The sequence below is a fragment of the Sceloporus occidentalis genome, unplaced genomic scaffold (genome assembly GCF_023333645.1).
Source record: "Sceloporus occidentalis isolate IW3139 unplaced genomic scaffold, rSceOcc1.0.p SCAF_1, whole genome shotgun sequence".
Taxonomy (NCBI): Eukaryota; Metazoa; Chordata; class Lepidosauria; order Squamata; family Phrynosomatidae; genus Sceloporus; species Sceloporus occidentalis.
The window spans coordinates 248,311,513-248,333,297 of NW_028316981.1; the positions used below are offsets into that span (position 1 = coordinate 248,311,513).

A 21,785-nucleotide genomic window follows, 5' to 3' on the forward strand; every position below is an offset into this window, starting at 1 on the left:
AATCACATTTATAAGAAAAAAAATAACAAGGGTCTCTCATTACCATGGGAATAGGAAAAATCCCAATACTCCTAAAAATCCTTATTGAAAATGTCCTTGTTTTACCGTGATGGGCATCCAGTGGGTTGGTTTTTTAAAACAACAACAACACAAACTACCCTATATTCCTTTCCATTCTTAAAGCTCAATCAAAAGATACAGTTTAATTTATAAGCACATGGAATACCAGTTCTCACCATGGACCAATGTTCCCAAATATATCAAACTATGTCCCCAAACTTACCATTAACCAAGGCCATGGTCCTACTAAACATTTCCTTGCCAGAATACATTTTGAATATACGTCACTGTGTTGAGTATTACCTTTGGTTAAATGAAAAATGTCTACATACAATTACAGTAAGCCTTACACAGGAGTACTAGAGAGCACTCAGTTTTAACCCTGAGGTGAGCGAACAAGGGCTAAGATGATGCTGAGAGAGAACAGAAATTATACAACAAAGGAGGGAGCTCTAAAAGCCATGAAAACTAAAGTATTAGCACTGTGAGAAATATAATGCCCTCTTCAGCAAATAATTGATTGACATAATGTGTATTATTCCAATAATGAGAAGAAGAAAAAAGAATAGCCAAAATAGAAAAACTGCAATTTAATGTGTCACAAAATTAAGGTCTTCCAAGTACTCAGTACATTAAAAGATATCTAAATCATGAGTGTTGTCTATCTCAATAGCATCCTCTGGATCCAATTTCATTTCACTGTGTCCTTCCTGCAAGTCATCCAGAGAAGCCAGAGCTTCATTTGTATCGCTAGCAAAAGTCTCTCGAGAGGCATCATCATATTCTTGAAGGTTGAGTCCTTTAATAGCTTTCTTCATCTTTTTCCCCAGGACTTGAATTCGCCTCTTCTTTGCAGCTTTTTTGTTCTCACACTCCTTTTGGTTTTCAATATAGAAGATTTCCTTCAAAGAGAATTTTAATACCTCATGAAGTGCTAAGGAATAATGGGTAAGTCACTCTTTCAGAAACTATTACTTGCCTCAGTTAACCTTTATTCTAAAGATAAAAACTTTAAGATGTAGAAACACTTTTTTTTGAAGAATACCATATCTTTTAAAAAATTGCTACAGAATATTATAAAATCAAATATTCCATTTCCCAAAGTGAAAGGGATGCTCTCTTTTAAACAGTTGTATATTTGCCAATTAAAGGCATGCAGGTTTTTTTATACAAAAAGAAAAAGGCTATAAACACTGAGAGCTATTACCACGACATTAAATTAGGTATGGATCAGAATTATTTTCTTAACATTATACTTGTACTGATTTACTGCTAAAATAATATTTAGTAAATGGAGTATTCTGAGAGGGGCAATTTTTTATTCTAATTTGCTTTTAAAAACTGCAGACTGGCATTTCATAGGTATAACTGTCCTTATTTTGAAAGTGAAGCATAATAATGTTAGACATGAGAAAGATTGTATGTACAGCGCTGTGTAAATTTACAGCGCTTTATAAATAAAAGTTAATACTAATAATAATAACAGGCATTTTACTGCCCTTTTAAAATAAATAAGAGTATTTCAGAGTGTCCAACTGGCACTAGTGGTACATGTGGTAAGAAATATGCCCAGAAGTCCCCATGGTTTCTCCCAGCCTTAAAGAGCAACTTGCCCTTTAAAGAGAGAAGGCTGTTTAGGTTTCTGGTAAGCCCATACTATATATCTGAAACAGAGCTGTACAGAAATTATTCCCCCCTGCCTTTTAATATTTAAATGATATAGGCACAAAGCTGGGAAGTGAAAGACTCATAAACCTCTAAAGCAGCTCTGCTTCACACACAGATCGCTCTACAGACTTAGAGCCATGGTCTATGTTTATTTAGTAAAATGTACCCAAGACACACATTTATAGGCCATTTATCAATGTTACATTCTCAGTGCAGGTACAAAAATACCACACATACAATTACAACGTATCAGAATTTTAAAGCCTGAGGAAATTAAAAAAAAAAATCCTTGGTATTTATATGACAGCAAGAAGGAAGGCACAGGGCATCTTCACCAAGAAAACACATTATTTATCATCCTCATCTATTACAGAGGTGATTGTTTTCAGGTGTGCCTAATAATAGGTGTGCCTTCAGTTACTTCAGCTCCATGCTCTTTGGTGCTTTAAAGTTAAGTACCTGCAGTTGTATGAGCACTTTTGTGTAGAACAAAACAGATTGGGAGCCACCTCTGAGATGGCACTTTGCTTTCCTTGGCTACCATACAGCTGAGATGCAAGGCTCCCCACATAGTAGAAAGGCCAAAGAAGCTTTTAAACATTCTTTCCTGCTGGCAAAAGAGCTGTAAGTTTATTCTTTTACTTGTTGCAGACCAAGGTGCCTTGGCAAAGCAGCAACCAAAAATTCCCAGCCTTCATCCTGACCCTGGACAATGAAATTGGCAGGAATCAACTGCCAGGATGATTCCCATTAAACTCTTCACCTCCAAGATAAGGAAGACTTGTTTTTATCATTTCTAACAGCCAACAGCACCACAACCATCATGGCAAGAGAAAACGTGGAAACATGCCAATAAACTCCAAAAGTGCCACAGTACATTGTGTCAAGGGAATGCATATGATAGGAAAACCATAATGGACAAGTGGTCACAGCCAGTCTGCAAAGGGACCTTTTGAGACTGAGCAAAAGTTGTTGCAGCATTAGCTTTCATAGACTGACAGGCTGTACAGACTAACCAAAAGGGCCGGCGTCAGGGCAGTGTGGGGGCGTGGTGACTGCCTGCCTGCATGCCCCTGCCCAACTCCACCCCTAAAGTAGTATCAACACACTGTCTGCCCGACCAGATGGTGGGTAGCATCACAATGTTTCTTTGGCACAGTGTTTAGACATGCTGTGTCAAAGAAATGGGGGGAAGAGCCGCGTGGCTGTGGCAAGGACACTCCTTTTCTGGGCCAAAAACAAGTGGCATTTTTCTGCTTCTTTTTGGCCTGGAAAAATGCTGAATCGGAACCATGGCCCTGATCCAGAAAGCAAAGGGCATTGCAGAACTGCCCCTTACCTGCTATCTGTTTTGCCCCTGACTAAGGCCAAAACATATGGGCCAAATAAAGCAAGTTTTAGCCACTGTGGTGGTATAGCATTCAAATGACGCACTCCCCCAAAGTAGCCAGAAGCCACTCCGACACTGCAGTTGGATCCTTTGCACTGGATCAAAAAACAGTGGAAATAGTCCGACTCCTGGCGGTGGTTGACTTGGGACTGCAGCAGTGGCTCATTTTGGAAATGTGCTGTGCGGTTGCCATGGTCCTGGTGTGATTGCAGCCAGAGGCCACTCTTTATTGGCCATGTGCTTCGTCCTAAGGTCTACAAAAGCTAATGCTACAACATATTTCACTCAGGTAGTCTCAAAAGGTGCTACAAGATCCCTTTGCACACTGATATTCCAGACTAACATGACCATATCTCTGAATTCTACTACCCCCCTGGTGACAGATGGAAAAGTTCACAGATGTTTAGTTCTGAATCATTTAAGAATGGAATTTACAGTATCGGGTTTAGTAAAATACACTTTAAAAAATCGTGGAATGAGTTTTTTCAGTGTGAAGTCTAAACCTCTTCTAATTGTACAGTCAACTGAAATCACAACTAATCCTACTAGTAATTCTTGTGATGTTGAAGAACACAATTTTCAAACATTAATTTCAACTCTGGTACAGTGAGAATAATGTGACGTGCTACACATAAATTGGAAAAAAAGTATCTTGAATTGTTACTGTATTGTGTACCTTCAAGTTGTTCTTAACTTATGGCAACCCTAAGGTGAACCTATCATAGAGTTTTCTTGGTAAGTTTCTTCAGAGAGGGCTTGCCATTGCCAGCCTTTGAGGCTGCAAAAGTGTAACTTACCCACAGTCACCCCGTGTGTTTACATGACTGAACCCTGGTCTCCAGAGACATAGTTGGTCACTCAAACCCCTACACCACACTGGCTCTTTATATCTTACATAAACTAAAGTGCTGACAAGCTATATGTTTTCCTGAAGCCCATTGTCTAAACTCTTTATCTTAATCAGCAACCTGTTGAACCAATGTCTCTTTAAAGATGTAGATGCATCTTTACAATCATGTTCATTTCCCATTTTGGAAAAATAATCTACACTTGTCTTTCAACTGCATTATTTGCTCAAATATGTCATGTACATGGACAAGTGTTTCACCACTAAAATCTGTGTTCCTCTTTCATATGCAATTCTGGGAAGACTTTAATGGTATTTGAAATGTTACATATTTCCCCCTAGCAACTACTGCACTTGTGACCTCTGTATTCAGTCACATAATCATTACAAATACATTTCAACAATGCCACTGCTACACGTTCATGTTTTATATTACATTGTTTCCTTTACTCACTTGCAGGAGGTATTCATCCCAAATAACTGGTCTAAAAAAAATCTGAGTGTCACATTATCAATAGCAGGGATTTTCAAAAATGGTTTTAGAAACTTGATGTTCCATGAAATACACTATTAATTGGCCACATGAAGAAAAAAAGATGCAATGAAGTCTCCTAGCCACATGTGAGTGGGCCAGGCTTAGTTCAGAAGCAGTCTTTTCAAAGAGGAACCTTCTTGTCTGCAGTGCTGCTGAATTCAAGACAAGGCAGGCTGAGACTGACTATAAAAGGTGGCACACTCTCAAGGGTTATTCAATCGCACCCCCCTCAAATTACCAAACCCATTTTCAGTTCAACAAATCAATAAAATGGGAGATAAAACTGCATGGTGCCTACATTCTCCCAGCACCCATTAATACCATACCAAGTTCTAGGAGCAGATATCTATTTCCATTCAGTCTCTGTGAGAAGAACCCAAGTGAGTTAAGAAAATGAAGTCTGAACTGACTCCAAAGGAACTGGCTGCTCTACTAGAACTGGGACTTCATGTCTACAATATAAAAAAGAAGCCTTTCATACTGCGAACATGACAGCTCTAATAACCATAATCACTATGTATTCCTTGGGGCATTGTTTGAAAGAGGATGGAATACAATGTAAAGCATTTAATGACTAGGAAATGATAATTTCACTCATGAAGTTTTTATGTTTAAGTGTTCTGGTATGCAAAGAATCAAAAATATTAGGTGATGACAATAGGTTAAATCAAATACAGTGGACATGAAACTGTTTATCCTGAAATTCTGAACCATCATAACATAGTATGCCACAGCACAAATGTTAAAAATGAAACACTATGAGAATATCTGGTATAATTATATTTGTAATAACCTATGCCTTTTCATGGGCGTCAATTAACTACAGAAGATGAAATAAAGTAAAAAGAAGTGTATGCAGAAAATGCTACATAATGCATGGACTACTTACCTTGATTTGTTCTCCTGTTATGCTGGGTGTGTTTTTCAGCAAATTTAAATAAACTCCTCCTGGTGTTCTTCTTCTTGTACCATTCTGCACAACAGAAAAATAAAATTTCTTAAAGCTAAGAGTGAACAGATTAAATATGCAATTGCTCTTATATATTTATTTAAATATTTCTCTGAAGGCATACAGATAACTTTTGGGACGAAAATTTCAGGAATCTCTACGGGAAAAATGTGATTTACAAGGTTCCATATTCATTGAAAGATTGACAGTAGAATCTGCTGAGTGAAAGCCTGGATTTGTCTCCATATAGCCTGTCTCCCTAATTTTTTAAAAATGGCTGGAAATGTATAAAGGAGCAGAGGTGTAACAAAGAAGTCTCTCTGTCTATGCCTCTGTTATACCTATTAATTACATTTCTGCCCTCTGTTGAATGTTGATTCACTATCAGGCTGTACAGACTGGAGTTATATGCTGGCCTCAGGGCAGAGTGGGGGCGTGGCATCCGCAAGACCACATGCTACCTTGATGCTGGCATCATGCAGCGTGCCCGATTGCATGGTGGGTGGTGTCACGGTGCTCCTTTGGCGATGTGTGCAGATGACACATGCCAAAAGGAGTGCTGGAAATTGCCACGGAGGCGGCAAAGGTGACCTTTCCGCAGAGTGAAAAGGAGTCACTTTTTGCAGAAAGGCCAGATTGGTGCCTCGGCGTTGCCACAGCCCCGATCTGGCAAGGAAAGGGGCGGCTGCAGGTAGCTCCAAAGGGGTAGTCTGCTGAGACCCTATGTTTCTTTAATTGTTCACACGTCAGATATTTATGTTATGTGCAAACAGATATTATTAGCATTATGCTAGTTTTAATGGATACTCACTAAAATGTTAAGCAACATTTGTACTGTTTAAATGTTAATACTTTAGTAATAATAATTCAACTGTTAATAACACAAAGAAAAACTAGCCCAGTCTATAGTTATATATTTTAAATAGGAAATTAAAACAAGTAAAAACAGATTAACTGCAACTGGAAAGAGCAGCAAATTGAAAAACAAAATGAAGTAGCCACGTGGTCTATAAGCCAAAAAAAAGAGGAAAAAATAAAAGTAAAGAACTTCCTTTTATTAGGACCAGGTTTTTGTTTTGTTTTTTAAATATTAATGTGAATAGGCAGCAAGCCTACTTTTCAATCATCACTGGCCTCAGGGCTTATTTAAGATAATTTGACCAGACAATATCTGACTTGGCCAATTAACCACCTTTACTATCCTAGCACAGATGGATATCAGGTGCAGTTTAACACAATACAGGGTTACCTTGAATATTAATCTAAATATTCCAAGTTGTTACAGCTATAGGTGAAGGCTGTCAAGAGAGATCAACCCCACACCTTCTCAAGGACCCAAATGATTGGCAAATAAGAGAAATGGGGGTGGTGATTGGCTAGTCAGCAGGGGCTAATGAAGTGTGACTCAAAGAAACAGCAACAAGCAAGATGGCCTAGTGCGGGGGACCGATCTCTCTCCTGCCTAAATAATATTAGCTTTAGCCTACTACCCTAATAAGCTACATGGTCAATTGCTTCTTACCACTATTAAAAGTCCTCCGTTTTGTTCCACTTCAGCAGTTTCCATCAGCAGTTCTATAGACTTCTTTTTCCCAATGATTTTCACTACCCGTACAATCAAATCCTTCTTAGGTTCACAAAGCCTAAAAAAAAAAGTTCTATCAAAGTCTAAATCCTTGGATTTTGCAACCAGCTTAAGTGAAGAAACATTTTTACTTATAAATTTATCTACAGTTAATATTATTGCTATTATCTGACATTTGTTCACTACTAGCAGCATGATATTCAACTAAATTTTACGGAGAGGACAAAGCAAGACTAAAATCTTATGCATTCTTCATAAGATTCAGAATGCACTTTCAAATAATAGCAGATTAATCTCTATTTATTTATTTATTTATTGCACTTATATCCTCCCTTTCTCCCAAATGGGATCCAAGGCAGTTATGAGTCTTAGATAAATAAGTAGAGTTTTAAAAGACAATTATTTCAGAGCAAATGGAAAAGTAAGTTGATTTTGAAAATGTGCCTATACCCACAACTGAGTATGGTAAGCTATCAAATTACGGTATAAGCAGTGTGGTGATGGTTGCATACCAACTGGAACTTCTTGCTTTCAAACTTAAATGATTTAGCAAGTGCATGTTTTCTTATCCTTTGGAATTTAAAAAGGCAGGATGCATAATGGACACAATATTTCCTCCTCCCTGCTTTGACTTCTCCACATTTTGTTGTGCTATGATCTGGAACTGAAATTGATTTAATTGGCAGTTACCACTTCATGTATGTACACTGTGAAGATGCAAAACATTTTACTGTGGCACAAAAGCTGAGTACACAGAAACAACCTGACACATGGTTGCATGAATATTTATGCCTCTGAGGCAGCACTTGGTATGTATGTATGTATGTATGTATGTATGTATGTATTTATTTATTTATTTAAAGATTTATATCCCGCTTTTCTCCTGCAATGGGATTCAAGGCGGTTGGTAAAAAGACTTATGGCAGCAATTATAGTTGCAAATCTTGTTGGCTAAGCCTGTATCAGCTTTGTGCACCAGAACCCTGCCATTTTGTCAATTTTTCTTTGGAAAATTCCTTCAGACTGAATAGACTGTTGGAGAACAGCCACTAAGGTCCAAAACATTCTGCAGAAATAATCCAGTTTGAGACAGCTTTAGTTGCCCTGGCTCAATGCTAGGGAATCCTGGGAAGTATAGTTTTGTGAGACATTTAACCTTCTCTGTCAGAGAGCTCTGGTGCATCACACAGTAAGTATTTTGTAACAAGGGCAAAAGTTCAATTTTTGCCTCATCTGGTCAGGTCAAAGAACCTTTGTCCACATGGTTTTTTTTAATATCTCCCACATCTTTTTGCAAATTCCAAATGGGTCTGTTTCATAGTAATGATTGTTTTCTCATATGCTTCTCTGACCAATAGCTTCTTTGCCAACTCACTAAATTTTTGTGGATGGCCTTCTTTAGGCAGAGTTTCAGCTGAGCCATACTTTTTCGTACTCTACAGTTAATGCTCGTATTGCGTCCGCGGAGTCGCGTCCAGCAGAGTTGTTCAGGGTAGTCAGGGAGCTAACTCAGCTCCCTCCTGCCCCGAACCAGATCCTTGAACCTTCTAAGGCCTGCTGCAACCAATTTAACAACTTCTTCGCGGATAAAACCTCTCGGATAAGCGAAGGTCTTAAAGCCGGCATTAGGGCAGAATCCAGAGTAGAGGTGTCCAGAGTCTCCGTGGACTCTATTAAACTGGATCAGTTTGAGTTGGTTAGTACCGATGATGTGGACAAGATCCTTGGAAGTGTTCGGAAAACAACCTGCTCTCTCGATCCCTGTCCCTCATGGTTAGCAGCTCAGGGGGGACCGGTGGTAACTTCATTGTTACACCGGATTATAAATACATCTTTGAGGGACGGGCAATTTCCATCCAGCTTAAAATTGGCCATAGTAAAACCGCTGTTAAAAAAGCCCTCCCTTGACCCCCTGATGTATAATAATTATCGGCCAGTCTCGCTGCTGCCATTTTTGGGGAAGGTGATCGAGAGGGCGGTTGCAATCCAGCTTCAATCGATCTTGGATGAAACGGATTATCTGGACCCATTTCAAACCGGCTTTCGGGCGGGTTACGAGGTTGAGACTGCCATGGTCGCCTTGGTCGATAATCTCCGTCTGGGCATTGACAGGGGAAGCGTGTCCCTGTTGGTTCTCTTGGACATCTCAGCGGCTTTCGATACCATAGACCATGGTATCCTTCTGGAGCGCCTGACAGAGGTGGGAATCGGGGGCACTGCGCTCCAGTGGTTCCGATCCTACCTCTCTGGGAGGTTCCAGATGGTGCAGCTGGGAGACGTGTGCTCCGATAAGAGGGCCCTTACATCTGGGGTCCCTCAAGGAGCCATTCTGTCTCCCATGCTTTTCAACATTTACAGGAAACCGCTGGGAGAGATCATCCGGAGACATGGGGCGCGGGGTTATCAGTACGCTGATGACACCCAAATAGTTTTGTCTATGTCTCCGACTGATGCAGTGACTGGGGATGGCGTCTCTCCTCTCGTGGCCTGTCTGGAGTCGGTAATGGGCTGGATGAAGGAAAACCGACTCAGTCTGAATCCAGAGAAAACGGAGGTGCTCGTGATAGGTTCCCCTGGCCTGGAAATGACGGTGGTTCCACCTGTCCTGAACGGGATCACGCTTCCCGTGAAGGACTCGGTACGCAGTCTGGGGGTGCTCCTTGATTCGTCCCTCCACCTTACAGCTCAGGTGGATGCGACGGTCAGGAGCACCTGTTATCAGCTCCGGCTGATTCGCCAGCTGCATCCCTTCCTGGACCGGAGGCACCTTGAAACTGTAGTACATGCTCTGGTAACCTCTCGCTTGGATTTCTGCAATGCGCTCTACATGGGGCAGCCCTTGTACCATACCCAGAAGCTGCAATTAGTCCAGAATATGGCAGCAAGGCTGGTTACTGGCATACCCAGAGCCAGCCATATAACACCAGTGCTTAAGGATCAGCACTGGCTGCCGATTCGCTTCCGGGCGCAATACAAGGTGCTGGTTATTACCTATAAAGCCCTAAATGGCTTGGGCCCAGGATACCTTGAGGACCGCCTCTCCCCATACAATCTGCCCCGCGCTCTCAGAACATCTGGGCAGCAGTTATTGAGGGTCCCAGGGGCCAGACTAGTCTCCACGTCCAGGAGAGTGTTTTCCATCTTGGCCCCGACCCTCTGGAATTCTCTGCCCTTCGAGCTCCGCTCGGCCACCTCCCTGGCCCAGTTTAAAAAGGGGCTTAAAACTTTTCTGTTTAAGTCAGCATTCCCCGATACTAGCCCCAATTAGCTCATCCCCCCCCCCCAGGCCAGCAGTGGCAAGCTGGCTTGATTATTTATATGCTGTAATTTTAACTGTAATTAATGTACTGTGTTGTTTTTATGATGTTGTACACCGCCCTGATTGTATAGAAGGGTGGTATAGAAATAAAATTTTTATTATTTATTATTATTATTTTCCACTGTGTAATAAGACTTGATGGTGCTGTGTGGGAAATTCATAGTTTGGAACTTCTTGATGCCTCCTTAGTCTGCTTGATGCTGTTTAGGTATGTTTTCCAACAAATTCTGGAGCTTGCATTTAATCTGAGACCATGTGGCATTGGAACTGCCCACAGGGATACTCCATTCAACTATTTAGGTGACTTTGAGACAGTGGGATGCCTTCAGTTTATTTATGTATGATACATCAAAGTAGGTGGATACATGCGCAACCAACAAGTTTCAGTTTAGTTTTGTTAACGTTTGTGCTACAATAGCATTATTTTGAATCTTCATAGTGCCAAGCATTTTGTGTCTATCATGTGCTAACAATACAAGTTAAATCTATTTCAATTCCAGGTTTCAACAGAACAAATGTGGAAAAGTTAGAACGAGTGAATACACTGTCAAGGCACTGTGACTTGTCCTATAGCATTCATGGGATAGCTGTAGCCCCATGACAAAGAGAAAAACAACATTAACTACAAAAACTACAGTACTCCACTTCCTCCAAAGGGGTGGTTTAAACTTTTTTCTTTTGCAGTCTATATACATTCAAGCCTTAGCAAATGTAACTACTAAAAGCCACAGCAGAAAACAGAAACAGACAGAAATAAAGTGTTATCTTTAACTTCTGATATTATTAAAGAGAGAGAGAGATCTCACAGCAATCACATTTTATTTAAGGACAGAAATCATAACAACCAGCTTTGCTATCATTTTAAAAAAAATCTTACTGATAATCCATTTCATTTCATGTTTTCCTTCAGCTTTCTTAGTAGAAGCCACACACAATTATTTAGGGCAGAAGTCTGGGGAAGGGGAAGAAACACTAGCCATTCTAAAGAATTCTGAGCATTAACAAAACAGTGGGCTGCTTATAGATAATGCTTAATTGCTCTTGCATGGTTTGTCTTGCAAATGGAAGCAGCTAAGTTATCCTGCTGTCCATGGTTCATTCATTATGTGTGAACCAGGAATTATGGTTTGTCTTACCTCCAAAAAGTTAATGTCATACGACATGGCTTGCTTTTGGTTATAACACTTGTCTGAAGAGAGATAGATTAGAGTTCCTGGTTCACATGTCACAAATATAACGGACCCTCGCCTTATGTGGGGGATCCGTTCCGGACCCCCCCCCCCATGTAAGGCGAATTCTGCCTATGCTTGAGCCCATTCATCTGAATGGGACGTGCTGCCCCGTGCACATACGCTCAAAGCCACGTATAACGTGGGCGCACTGTTATGGATAAAGGTTTTTTAGCTGCCTCTACTTGCAGTGGAACAATCAGGCAGCATGCACTACTACACTTCCCTCTTTATGAGGCTTATTATGCCAAGAAAGATAGTTATTTAAGCTGCAGGTATTTCAATTACAGTTTTTATTCCAAAACTATAAAACAGGGAAGCAACAACAGCTACAAAACTAATGAACAAGACAACCTTTCAGTGCACATCTGAATTTCATTGGAGTTCTAGGGTTTCTGATGTAGTACTGCAGAGGACTGGACTGCATAATGTTCAGACCTTGTTAAACCTGTATTATTCTGCAAACTGCTTTTAAGTGGCTTCTACTGGAAATCTAGGCAAAAGGCCAAGTTGTATTAGGTAAAAAGATCAAACTCTTACCGGAAGGCAATTTCATCTGCTACTTTTTCCTCAGGATCATCTTCAGTAATTTCATATCTTCCTTTATAATTCATTTCTTGTCTTGTGCCCAGTCTTTCCTTAACTGGTCTTTTTCTTTTCAAAAGACCTTGCCCATTTGCCTCTTCTTCCTCTTCCCCATCCTCTTTTGAGAGTGTCTTTTTGTCATCCTGCATATATTCATCCAATTCTTTGTCTAATGTCTTGGCCATTTCTGTCTCAGATTCTTTCATGAGCTTTTTTGCCAACAGATAGTTATAAGTCTCTGATGCCCGACTTCTGTCAATGGTTCCCTCCATCCCTAGAATCCCAAGTTCTGAGGCCACTGCATCTTGATTCTGCTCTTGAAGCACTTCAGCCCAGATGTTGTTAATCTTTTTACCACCTAGATTACCCTGTTTCTGGGGGTTTGAGCTAAATAGCAAAGGATCTGGTTTAAGAGGAGGAAGGTTAGAACACTTCTGTCGCTTTCGTTTCCAGAGACAACTGTCTTCATCAGAGTCAGAGAAGCTCTCATCACTCGAGTCCACACTTTGGGTTGTTCGATAGGGGACACTTGGTGCACAGGGTAAAATGCTGCTTGGGAAAGATCTGGCTGAATTGTTGCTGTCATGTTGTTTCTGAAATTTAAAAACAGCAAACACTATTTAAAAAAAGAAGAAGAAGCTCTGTTCATATGTATTCATTACCACCCTCTGGGGGCTCGGAACCTACTAATATTTAGCAAAATACAATGAGGCAAACCAGAGGACAGAATTTCCTTCTTCATCATCTCAGCCTGAGGAGATTATCACATTAGCTTCGCTGCAGGGATACACCGAGGATGTAACTTTTCAAAGGCCGATCTTATTGCATTCACCCATCACCAGGCAGTATGCAGCCCATATTCAACCCGGGCTTCTCCAGGCTTGTCCCACATCTTTTCAAGAATGAGAAAATCCTGTTCTTGAAAAGCTGCAAGAGGAGCCTGGGTTGCATACAGGCTGCAAACTACCTGGTGATGGGTGAATGTGATAAGATCCGCCTTAAGAAAGTCACATCCTGGGTCTATCCCAGCAGCGAAACAAATGTGATAATCTCCTGTAGGAGGAGGCAAGAGACAGACCCTTGCCCAATAAAAGAGCTCCAAGCAGAATGGGAGCTAAAACTATTCTTGTTCTAGCAAACAGTCTGTTACAGTAGGAGTTAGAGAGAAGAATGTCCATTTGAGATAGCAGCCCCATGCTCTTCCACAGCCCACAAATGGAAGGGCCATGGCTTGTTTAGCTACATTTTATCAGTACTGGCATTTTTTGGAAGCTGGAATGCAGAATTCTAACTTGTCCTGAAGTCTAAACATGCCAGCTAGGCTATCTAAAATGCTTAACTAACCTTACATCAAATATTTTTCCCTATCAATTTAGCTTTTGCTACAAACAAGTTTATCTTTAGAGAAATACTGAATAGTTTTCAGCTGAATTTTATTTCAATTTAAAATATTTAAAATCTTACTCTCTAATTTAAAATAAAATCAAAATTTTTATTCGGGTTGGTGAAGATTTATTGTCTCTTGATACTTACATGTTCCTAAAGTATTGCAGAATATATAAGTGACTACTGCAATATAAGAGAGGTTGTTGCTGTTCTTTGATGACTGGAGTGCTTCAAAAATATAGCTTATTTCTGGTATCCACAGGAAGGCTAAACATATAAGCAAACTGTATGTTTTTGAATATTATTGCAGTAATGGTTGAGATACACATTACACATTCCCCTTTTCTTTGGTTACAGATCAGCAACAGAATACCACTTTCAGACTATCTTGGCCACATTATGAAATATTTAACTGCTCTGAGTTTAAAGGATATCTGATAGTGTAAGACACTGCAAACACGTTTTAGCAGAATCCTACTTCTTGAGTTCTATTACAACTACAGGTCTCAGCATCACATACTTCATAAAATATGGTGAAGGCAAGACAAAATCATCATCTTTGATTTTTTTCTATCACAGAATATTTCCTTTCCTGAAATGTGTATAAAAATCTAGCAAAAATAGTAACCTGGAGATTAACAGAGCAATTCTATCATCCTATTCCATTTGGATGGGAACTACTGTATATACTCATGTAAAGTTTAGAAATTTAGATTAAAAAATTGACCCCCCAAAATCTGACCTTTACTTCCTTCATTACATGCCCCTAAGTTTTTTACCCGTGACTTATTCATGAGTCATATTGAAATACATAATTGTGGTCCCAAAACCTGCCCTAGACTTATACATGAGGTCAACTTATAGTTGAGTATATACGAAAGTCAATGAACTTATTGTAACCCTCTAATGTATAGCAAATACCTTGAATGCAAATATGCTAATGTATTATAATTATAATGTTAATATAATGTGAACACGGATATATTTTTAATGAGTGTTATGAGACGGAATACACTACAAAATCTTTCCCATTTACAGTCATCTACCTCAAAGATAATTTTATAGCAATTTACACTGGCCAAAAGCTACAGTGCAGACAGGTCTCTGGAAGACCTGTCTGCCCTGACTTTCTAATAAAAACAATGCCCATTTTAGCTATTACAGTTAATGTTTGTTTTGTATTAACTATTATTAACAAGACTAAGTCAATCCATCTTGGACAGATTCTATTTTTTGAGAGAGAGAGAAAAAAGAAAACTTAAGGAAATCTACACATACCATATATATTCAACTTAACAGTTGAGAAATATATGCCCCAAAATCCTGGGTAGACTTCTGTGTGAACCACTCTGAGACCCTGCACAACCATTAGGGACAAGAGGACTTGGATCCCAGTGTTTTGGGTATCTGTGGAGCGATCTGGAACGGGTCCCCTTTGGATCCTCTCTGTATTACCATACTGCCCCGTGTATAAGTCTACCCAGGATTTTGGAGCCCATTGTGGGGCATAAATTTCTTGACTATAAGTTGAATATATATGGTATGTGTAGATTTCCTTAAGTTTTCCTTTCTTGTGAGCCACTTTTAGCCCATTGCCCCCAATGGAGGTGCAGCTGCCATATTTTACCAGGGAAGTATCCATGGGCAGCAGAGGAACCTTGCAGGATGAGTGTTCAACCTTCCTCCTCTGCATAGCCCTCTCCTCGCGAGGAGGTCAAGTGATGGGCAAACCTTCAAGTCATTCCACATCCTCATGGGCTGCCCCAAATCTTTTGGCAAGCCGCATGCAGCCCCTATGTCATATGTTGTGCAGGCCTGCCCTATAAGCTGGATGGATGAGAAAGTAAAGGTGATTGGTGTTTCTTTTAGGTGTCCCCAGGATGGACTAAGCAATCACCTTTGGCCACTCTACTCACAGAAAGAAGATGGCTCCTATTTTTTCTTATAAGAGTTAAAGCTTACACCGATCCATGGATAAGCCTACTCAGGTTTTTGGGTCTGTTTTTTTTTACTAAAATGTCTAGATTTATACATGGGTATATATAGTAATGAATAAATAGCAAATTTATCTTCCAAGAATGGATCATTATATAGCTATACACATGGGGACAGTAAGGCTTTGGGGAAAACATGGTATGCAGAAGTGCAGAAATAATTTAGCACAGGAAAACCCTAAGAGGAAGATCCCAAAGCAGCTAAAATAAAGACTGAGCATAGTCAGAGGCCACAGGCTGCAGTGGGTGTACAGTACATCTGTGTAAGAACCAACTACTCACTAGCAGAACAGAGCACACAAGGATACAGACAAAAGGATCAGGCCCACTAACAAACCCAACTCTGTTAATATATCTACCATGGAAACCCATGTTACAGGGGCTAATGGTATCATCCACAACAGTAGGAGTTCATGCACCCATTTATCTTCCAATGTGATTCATGCCACTGTCACTGAGTACCTCCCTTCTGCATTGTGTATCCAAGTGCTAAATGAAATGGTAGTCCCTGAACTGGTGCCAGTCCCTACAGAACTTCCAGGAAAGAAAGAAACAGCTGTAGTCAATAAGCACAAAAACTGTATTGGCCCCTGGCATACAGGGACGGACGGACAGACTGCAAGACCGCTGCATCAGATAGCCTGAGAAGCACTGCTACGCATGACAAACAGGCCAATCCCTACGTAAAATACATAACTGAAACATATCTGACACCACAAATGGCAATATGGGGGGGGGGGGATCTGGGGGGGGGGGACACTTTAACCTCCTTCAACACTTCATCACTAACCTTAAAATAACTTTTATAAAGCAAGCAATATCTTTAAAGAGAGATTAAATAGAATATGTGATGAATTACAACTGCTTAGGAAGTTCCAGCATCTCACCAGCGGCTGGAATCGGACAATGGATTCTTATGAGCCATGTTTTAAATGGTATGTTTACAGCCAAAGTATTTGTGTCATCAACAACAGTTTTGTGGCTAGCCAGAGTTAACAATAAAAGTGCCACTGTCAATTCTTTCTCCATTTAACATCCTTCCCCCATGGGTCCACAATCCCACCATCAACTACATGCATTGCATTTATGACTGAAATTGCAGATCCAAGCACCTGAGTAAGCGGGCTATAGACAAAAACACACACTATAAAACAGCTGTTAACATAAAGGGCCACGCCTGGCTGAAACCTTGAATTCCACTGTGCAATATTGTGGGGTGCTCACGTGTTGCAGTCAACATGCCTTCAAAATGTATTCATGCCCACTCAGATGTTTGTGAGCATCTCTGTACCTGAATCATACTCAGGTACAAGAATCTTGTTAAATCCAGAGTACAGGTGATAGCATCCTGCCATACCTGGGCAGAATGAACATGTTTTTGTGTGAATTTATAATCTCTTATGGATTCGACCTGTCTATTCAATTACCCAGAGACTACACTTAAAAAGCTCAGGTTCCAGTATCAGATGAGAACATTTATCAGCCTGAATTGGCAAATGAGAAGCTTATCCCAAGTTCTGCCAACAGTTAAGAGCTCCAGGCTGACAGCCTAAGAGGGGCTCCTGGGTGCCAACTTTAAGAGCTGTTGGTACAGTATATCAGGCAGTGTTTTGGGCAGCTCCTCTCATTCGTCCACACAGCAGAATTAATGCAGTTTGACACCACTTTAACTGGCATAGCTCAATGCTATGGAATTCTGAGATGTGTAGTTCTGTGAGGTGTTTAGCCCTCTCTGTCAGAGAGCTCTGGAGCCACAGCAAACTACAAATCCCAGGATTCCATAGCACCGAGTCATGACAGTTAAAGTAGTGTCAGTGCACCTACACTGTAAAAATGAGGCAATCTGACACCACTTTAAGTGCTGTGGAATCCTAGGATTTGTAGTTTTACAAAATGTTTAGCCTTCTCTGGCTATGTGCTGGTACTTCACCAAACTACAAATCCCATGTTTCTGTAGAATGGAGCCACAGCAGTTAAAGTAAAGTCAAACTGCAACATTCCTACAGTGCAGAAGCACCCTAATTCTTCCCTATGCTGCAGTATTAATCCATGTTGACACCGCTTTAACTGGCATGGCTGAAGGCTATGGAATTCCGGAATGTGTGTTTTTGTGAGGTACAATATTTAAGAGACTTCAACATCCCTGAGTGCCATCCGCTTTCCTTGTGCATCCTGTTTTTAGACTGTAAGCCTGAGGGCTGGGTCCAAAACACACTAGAGAAACAATCCAGTTTGAGCCCACTTTAACAGCCCTAGCTCAAATGCTTGGCAATTCTAGGAGCTGTAGTTTTGTGAGTGATTCAGACTTCTCTGTCACAGAGCTTTGGCCCCTCAATAAACTACAATTCCCAGTATTGCCTAGCACCGAGCCTGGGCATTTAAAACGGGCTCAAACTGGATTATTTTGGCAGTCTGTTTTGGATTTTAATTACCATTTTGAAGACTGCTGAGAGCATTTCTGAAGACAGGGGTAAAAATACAATTAAAAAACAGTAATGATGATGATTATGATAGTACTATTAAGAATGGCTTTCTCTGTCAAGAGAGCTCTGGCGCCACGGCAAACTACAATTCCAGAGGATGGCGCCATGAGCATTAAAGCGGTATCAAATTGTGTTAATTCCCAAGAGCAGACACAGCCAGGCGTGCAGTAGAACGAGAAAAGAGAGGGACATACGATGATAATGCTTGTCCATAGGGAAACTTTGGAGATGTTTCCTATGTTTCCCCATGGGCAAGTAATCCCCAGTGATTCACTATGAACATGTATTCTCTAATGATTCTCTATGGGCAAGTCATCCCCAGTGTTTCCCTATGGGCAAGAATCCCCAATGATTCCCTATGAGCAAGAATCCCCAATGTATCCCTATGGGCAAGAATCCCCAATGATTCCCTATGAGCAAGAATCCCCAATGATTCCCTATGAGCAAGAATCCCCAATGTATCCCTATGGGCAAGAATCCCCAATGTATCCCTATGGGCAAGAATCCCCAATGTATCCCTATGGGCAAGAATCCCCAATGATTCCCTATAGGCAAACATTCCCCGATGTATCCCTATGAGCAAGTATTCCCCAATATTTCCCTATGGGCAAGTATTCCCCAATGTATCCCTATGGGCAAGAATCCCCAATGTATCCCTATGGGCAAACATTCCCCGATGTATCCCTATGAGCAAGTATTCCCCAATGTATCCCTATGGGCAAGAATCCCCGATGTATCCCTATCAGGGCAAGTATTATCCAATGTATCCCTATGAGCAAAAATCCGCAATGATTCCCTATGTTCAAGTAACTCCCAATGATTCCCTTTCCAAGGACGTAGCCAGGATTTTGGGAAGGGGGGGTCAAGACTAAGTGCCACCATTTTGAGAGGCTAAGAGCCCCCCCCCCAAGACACAAAAAGAGGGTCGAGTGTTTACCCTCGACACCTTGATGGCACTTTAACTTCCGTTATGGCTTCGTGCAATGGAATCTTGGGAACTGTAGTTGAGTCATCTGTCAGGTGCCACAACAAACTACAAATCCCAGCATTTCACAACATGGAGCCAAGGGCAGTTAAAGTGGCATCAAACTGGATTATTTTTTCAGTGCAGATGCAAACTGAGTCCTTCCTCTGAAGGTGTTTACATCAGATAAATTCAGCTCGATAAAGCAAAGTGCAGCTGCTCGAGCAATGAGCGGCAGCCACTCTGTTCATGCTCAGAGACACTCTGCTCATGCTTTGAGACACTGTATTCCAACATCTGAGCTGAGCTACGAACCCAGGCTGCATCCACACAACATTTCATTCCCACTTCCAAGAGGGATTTTTAATTTTGAGACACACACACACACACAGCTTTTAATTCTAAGACTATCTATCTATCTATCTATCTATCTATCTATCATAATTTTTAATTCCAAGCCATTATAGGTTCCTTTCTTTTTATATTAAACAAACCCCTTTAAGAGAATCCTATTTTGGGAGAAAGGCAGGGTATAAAATCAATCAATAAAAAATTATAGTGCAATAGTCCATCAGTGCATGGCTTACATTATAAGACTTTATACCTTTATACATTTAAAAACTATTAAAATCACAGTAGGCTCAGAGTGCTACAGAATCATGGAATCATAGAGTTAGAAGAGACCCCACGAAGGGCCCTGATCCAGTCCAACCCCATTCTGCCATGCAGGAACTCTCCATCAAAGCATCCCCATTGACATGCTGAAAAAGGGCCAGCTAACTGTATTTTATTCTCTTTGTCTTTTAAAAAAGAGAAAAAACAAGGCTGGAAGGAAGCCTCTTGCCTTTTTGCATCACAGACCCACCTCTTTTTTGTTGTTGCAAAAATCCAGAAATGACTGTTTTTGAAAACATGAGTCCATTCTCAGGAGAAATGTCCAGAGTAGAGTCTGAGTCTCCTTTCTCTGGACTTCCGAAACCCCAAACTGACCCTGAGAGCATCTGGTCTGACCCCCAACTCAAGGAAACTTGGAAATCCTGAAGGTTTAGATCAATTACTGAATTATTGAATTATACAAGGTGGCATAGTGGTCTCAGGGTTTTGCTGAAGCTCAGTATGCAGAAGCACAACATTATTTTAAAAATATTGTGCATTAAATTACCTTCAGTCTATGTCTATGAGATGCATATGAGACATACATGGATCCCATCTCCCAGTATAATATCCCTTTAGACATAATACTGTATATAAATATACCAAAATCTGAAAAACTCCAAAATACATCTAGTCCTCAGCATTTTGGGTAAGGGATATTATTATTATTATTATTATTATTATTATACTATATTGTACATGGATATAACAGCTAAAAGTTAGAAGTCACCTTTTCTTTCTTTTATATTTCCTTTTAGAAGCTTCCTTCCTTCCTTTTTTCTTTCTTTCTTTCTTCCTTTCTCCCCTTCCTCTTCTTCCTTTCTTTTCCTTCTTTTCTTCAGTTCTCCCTCCCTCTTATTCTCCCTTCCTTCCCTTCTTCTTCCTTCTCCACAAGGGAGGAAGGGGGAGGGGGAGGAGTGGAAGCCGGACTCTGAAGGAAGCGAAAGGAGTCACAGGGACTCTCTCTCTCCCTCTCTCTCTGAGCTTGCAAATGCAACTGGCGTTCAAGCTCCTTCCTCCCCCCTCCATTAAAGCCATGGAGCAGAGGGAAAAGGGGAACTTTTGTATTGTCTTTCCTCTGTTCCCTCGCCTTGGTTTTAATGGAGGGGAGGGGGAGGAAGGCGCTTGAACGCCCCCAGGGCCTGACGGGGGGGTTCCGACCCCCGGCTACGTCCTTGCCCTTTCCTTCCTGAGCGCCCAGGCCTCCCTCTTCTCCGCCTTCGGTGCCCGAGGGCCCGAGGAGGCCTGACCTGCTGGGGGCTCCTGGAGGCGGCTGAGGCGGGCATTTCGCAGTCAGAGCCGGAGACCTCTCCCTCCTCCACGTCCTGCTCCATCCCGCGAGCCTCCAGCGCCATTTTCCGGCCCCTCAGTCCGAGGCGGCAGCGAGGGAAGGAAGGGAGGAAGGAGGCGGGAAACACCTTCCACAAAGTCCCTCAGGGAACTACAGTACCCATCATGCTCTCTGCCGGGAAAAGGCGCGGCGGGCGGTGCTTCCCCCGCGATGCATCTTGGGAGTTGGAGTTTTTACCTCAGGAATGGTTTCTTTTCCCCTGGGCTACAAACATTTAGGTTGCATCCACAGTAGAGAAATAATAACCCGGATTGGAGCGCTGGGCCCCACAACAAACTACAGCTCCCAGAATTCCATAGCAAAGAGCCAGACACAGTTAAAGCGCAGCTAAACCGGGTTATTATTTCTCCAGTGTGGATGCAGCCTCAGAAAACATATCCAGGGGTAACTGATATCACAAAACCCACCAAACAGTGACATTTTTAATGGGACAACCCAAAATACACAATATGCATGTTGCAAGCTTTCGAAGCTTCACTGGTTTCTTCATCAGGCAAAACCAAACAAGAGAAGAAAACAACAACAACAACAACAATATGGAGGCATCTGGACTAACATCTCCAATTGTTTGTTTGTTTTTCTTTTTCCTGTTTGGCTTGTAACATCTTGCCTGACGAAGAAGAAGCCCATGGAGCTTTGAAAGCTTGCACAAGTATATTGTGCATTTTGGTTGGCTAATGAAGGCATCACTGATGGGCTTTTATTTGTAGGAGGAAAAAAAGTTGAAAATGTTAGCCATCGGCCTGCATTTTACTTCTTTCTATTCTCATTTCAAATAGTATGGAA

At 41.2% G+C, this 21,785-nt stretch overlaps 1 protein-coding gene across 2 annotated transcripts; it reads right to left on the reverse strand.

Moving 5' to 3' along the window:
- Nucleotides 1–635: 635 nt before the first annotated feature.
- On the reverse strand, nt 636–21,088 carry PHAX (phosphorylated adaptor for RNA export). Of its 2 annotated transcripts, none has more exons than XM_089491446.1 (5): nt 20,899–21,088; nt 12,123–12,760; nt 6,972–7,092; nt 5,390–5,473; nt 636–962 (listed from the first exon to the last, which is right to left on the reverse strand). In XM_089491446.1, exons 1-5 carry the CDS (start codon nt 21,001–21,003, stop codon nt 693–695), a joined length of 1,218 nt encoding a protein of 405 aa, XP_089347572.1. In that variant the 5' UTR covers nt 21,004–21,088; the 3' UTR covers nt 636–692. The 2 variants fall into 2 exon arrangements, with proteins under 2 accessions (XP_089347572.1, XP_089347580.1); XM_089491454.1 differs by lacking the exon at nt 20,899–21,088 and adding an exon at nt 19,860–20,219.
- Between the last annotated feature and the right edge of the window lie 697 nt (nt 21,089–21,785).